This window comes from Lygodium microphyllum, chromosome 12 (genome assembly GCF_053477565.2).
Source record: "Lygodium microphyllum isolate KBCC chromosome 12, Lygodium_microphyllum_v1.1.10, whole genome shotgun sequence".
Lineage (NCBI taxonomy): Eukaryota > Viridiplantae > Streptophyta > Polypodiopsida > Schizaeales > Lygodiaceae > Lygodium > Lygodium microphyllum.
Window position 1 is genome coordinate 109,197,546 of NC_141146.1, and position 3,152 is coordinate 109,200,697.

A 3,152-nucleotide genomic window follows, 5' to 3' on the forward strand; every position below is an offset into this window, starting at 1 on the left:
TATAACATATAATGCAAAGATCTACCATACCTATATGCTATTGTGGATACATTACATATTATGGATTAATTTGCTATTTGATGCACGCTTAAGCATTTTAAATGGTATCAATGACTCATGCCTACTTTTCTATTGCAACAAGTTTGCTTTAAATGTTTTCAAGTTAACTTTATCGCTTTCTGTACATATATCATGAACACTTTGGATTGTGTGATCTTTCAACATTGAAATGTAGTTTTTAAAGAATCAATTGGTCATTGTAAATGAGCATATTGCCTCTTCAAGTTCGTGGGGTTTTACACAATACTATGCACAAAGTGTGTAGTTTGTTATGTGCAAAGCACCATGCGTGTCCTTTTTTTGTGAGCAAAGGCAAGTGGTAGTGCAACCACTATAGCACATTGCATCTAACCCAAACAAATGGGGTTAGAGTGCAATGGCCCATAATATTGAAGGTAACAAGGAGAAAAGGGCATTTTCGGTCCTAGCTTCACAATTTAATCACGAGTTCTAGAAACAAAATTTTCAAAGCATGAAGACAATTAGCTTGAAATTTCTGCGATTCATGGAAAGGTTCAAGAAAATAACCTTAGTGGGGAGAATCTTCAAATGAAAATAACCTTTGAGTAAGGATCGAGGAGAACCTTGGGCTTGGCTAGTCAATTGATGATGAGGGAAGGTAGCCAATGGCCATCTCAACTTGCAAGGCCAAGGGAGACGTCAGCTACAGTGGATGGGAGGAATGGAGGAGATGCTTATGTCTTGTTGTTATGTGTGTATGAGGAATTTTATTAATGCTTGTGGGGCATTATTGGTAATGGAAGTAGTGTTGGACAGATGAGAGAGAGAGAGAGAGAGAGAGAGAGAGCGTGTCTCGTGCCAAGGATATAGTACTCTTTGTTGATTGCGTGCAGACAAAAAAGGTGAAGTCCAAAGAGAAATAGATGAAGAGAAGCTTACATTCTCTCTCTCTCTCTCTCTCTCTCTCTCTCTCTCTTTATGTGAGGTACTGTGCAGTGTGCAGTGTGCTATGTTCTTGAGGCAAAGGAAGCTTGTTGTCGTTTGGGATTGTACAGCAGGGCTTGTATATAACTCGCATTCACACAGTCTAGTACTAAGACCTCTCTCTCTCCCTCTCTCTCAACATAAACCTTGGCTCCATAGGTATAGGTCCTCTCTCTCTCTCTCTCTCTCATACATAAACCTTGGGCTCCTACAGGTGGGTGTTCATTGGCTCTCCTCCTCTTCATCCCCTTCATGTATATGGTTGGGACTCGGAGGAGAGATGAGTAGAGATCAGCAGCTACATTTGGCAGCTGGATCCGAGGGCTGGCCTCTGGGATTAGAGCCGTTGAACCTGCAGAGATTACGACTCGTGGAGCACTTGCGACTCTCCTCGTCCCATCATCACAACAGTACCATCTCCAATTCCTTCCTCTTCTCCACCCCCTCCGTCACCTCGGGCTCCTCCTCGGATCTTGATACAGAGGTAGATGCTAACCCCTTCTTCACCTTCTATAGTTAAAAGATAATGATACAGACACACACACCCTCTCAGATTAGATCATAACAGGGTTCTCAGATTAGATTATTAGCACCCTGCTGAGCTGCAAATACCTCTATCTTTAAGACGTAAGCATACTCTCACACACACACACACACACACACACACACATATCTCAGATTAAGGTATAGCAAGTTGCTAAGCAGGAATTCCCTGTGACCTTGAGTATGCTTGCCAAGTCTTGATAACTGCACCTTCAACCTCCATCGGATGTTCACAACACAATCTCTATCGTCAATGCTGCGTAGGGGGCTTATAAGCCAGTGGTTCTCACTTCTTATTGAATGCCTGTCCCAATCAGTATGTTCTCAACAACCCAGCAACATAGTTTCAGGCCATTACTCGGCTCCCAAAAAGTTCTCTCTGCAGTGACAGAGCGTCTTGGTTTTTGAATCGTTTTCATGTCCATGCCATTCTTTTCTCTGCAGTCCACAGGATCATTCTTCCCAGAGAGAAGCACCACACTGGGAAGCCTCATCGGCATCCACTCAGGCTCGCAGACCGAGCAATCACGGGGCATCACACAGCAGCTACTTTCCCAAACAGGAAGCCCTAGGCGCAGGGCGCCGTCCAAGCACAACCAACAGCGCTGCTGCTTCTTCCTCATCTGCGCGAGTAGGGCATCCTCCCCCTCCACCTCCACGTCGTCATCCTCAGCAGCAGCGGCAGCGGCAGCCGTTGTTGCGGCCGCGACGGCGGCCGGAGGCGGCGGCCGCAGGGGCGGCGGCGGCATGACACCATCGCTAGCGCATCTGCTGGAGATGGAGAGGAGATCGCCAGGGCGGGGGCGAGGGTTTCCGGATGGGGGCAGCGTGCTAGGGTTGCTAGGCAGGAACACGTTGTTCGACGAGGAGGGGATACTGCCGCCGCTGCCGTCGGGGGCGCCATTGAAGCTGATGCTGCAGCAGGGGAGCCCGACTTCGTCCTACATCGCGGCCGACTGGAGCTCCGCAGGGGCCACTCTCCCTCATGCGTTCCATGGCGGCAGCGGCAGACGTGCTGATGTGTCGTCCTCATCGGGCCACCATCGCTTCCCTGCCTTGCTCGCACCCGTATGTGGCAGATTTAACACTAGCGCTGCTTCTTAACCATAATCACACCAATTCTTTTGATTAAGTGGTTGGGTTTCCCATCTCATTATTTTAACAAGTGCTTGTGCTTTCCACCATTCCCTTGATTGTCCATGACAAGCCTTTTATTTCTAGTTTCTCAATTTGACATTTTAGGGATGGTTTGTTCGTTCCATGGTCATTTTTTATCTAAAAATCTTGTAAATGTTAAAATTCTAAACAATCTTCATGTTTGAAAGATGCTTTTAGGGAAGTTTGGTCATTCTTTAGACATTCAACCTTGGTTTGTCAAAACTAAGATTCACATTATCTATGCTTGGTGGGCGGCACTTTATGCTTTTGAGTTTTCACTTTATGATGTACCATTAATATCAAGAGAGAGCCAATAAGGCTAGCACTGACAATTTTATCTCTTTATGATTTTTTCCAATTAGAAAATGCCCCTTATGGTGTTGTTTTAAAGCCAATATCACAACAATTTTTGCAATCCTTAATTTAGAGTATCTTACTTTTTTTGG

General features: G+C 45.6%; 1 protein-coding gene across 2 annotated transcripts; it reads left to right on the top strand.

Moving 5' to 3' along the window:
* The first annotated feature begins 956 nt into the window (after nucleotides 1-956).
* Nucleotides 957-2,872, top strand: LOC148028152 (uncharacterized). 2 transcript variants are annotated; one of them, XM_087689825.1, is made up of 2 exons: nucleotides 957-1,489; nucleotides 1,993-2,872. In XM_087689825.1, the coding sequence occupies exons 1-2, from the start codon at nucleotides 1,031-1,033 to the stop codon at nucleotides 2,650-2,652; spliced, it is 1,119 nt and encodes a 372-aa protein (XP_087545951.1). In that variant the 5' UTR covers nucleotides 957-1,030; the 3' UTR covers nucleotides 2,653-2,872. The 2 variants fall into 2 exon arrangements, with proteins under 2 accessions (XP_087545951.1, XP_087545952.1); XM_087689826.1 differs by lacking the exon at nucleotides 957-1,489 and having other exon boundaries at nucleotides 1,496-2,872.
* Nucleotides 2,873-3,152: the final 280 nt, after the last annotated feature.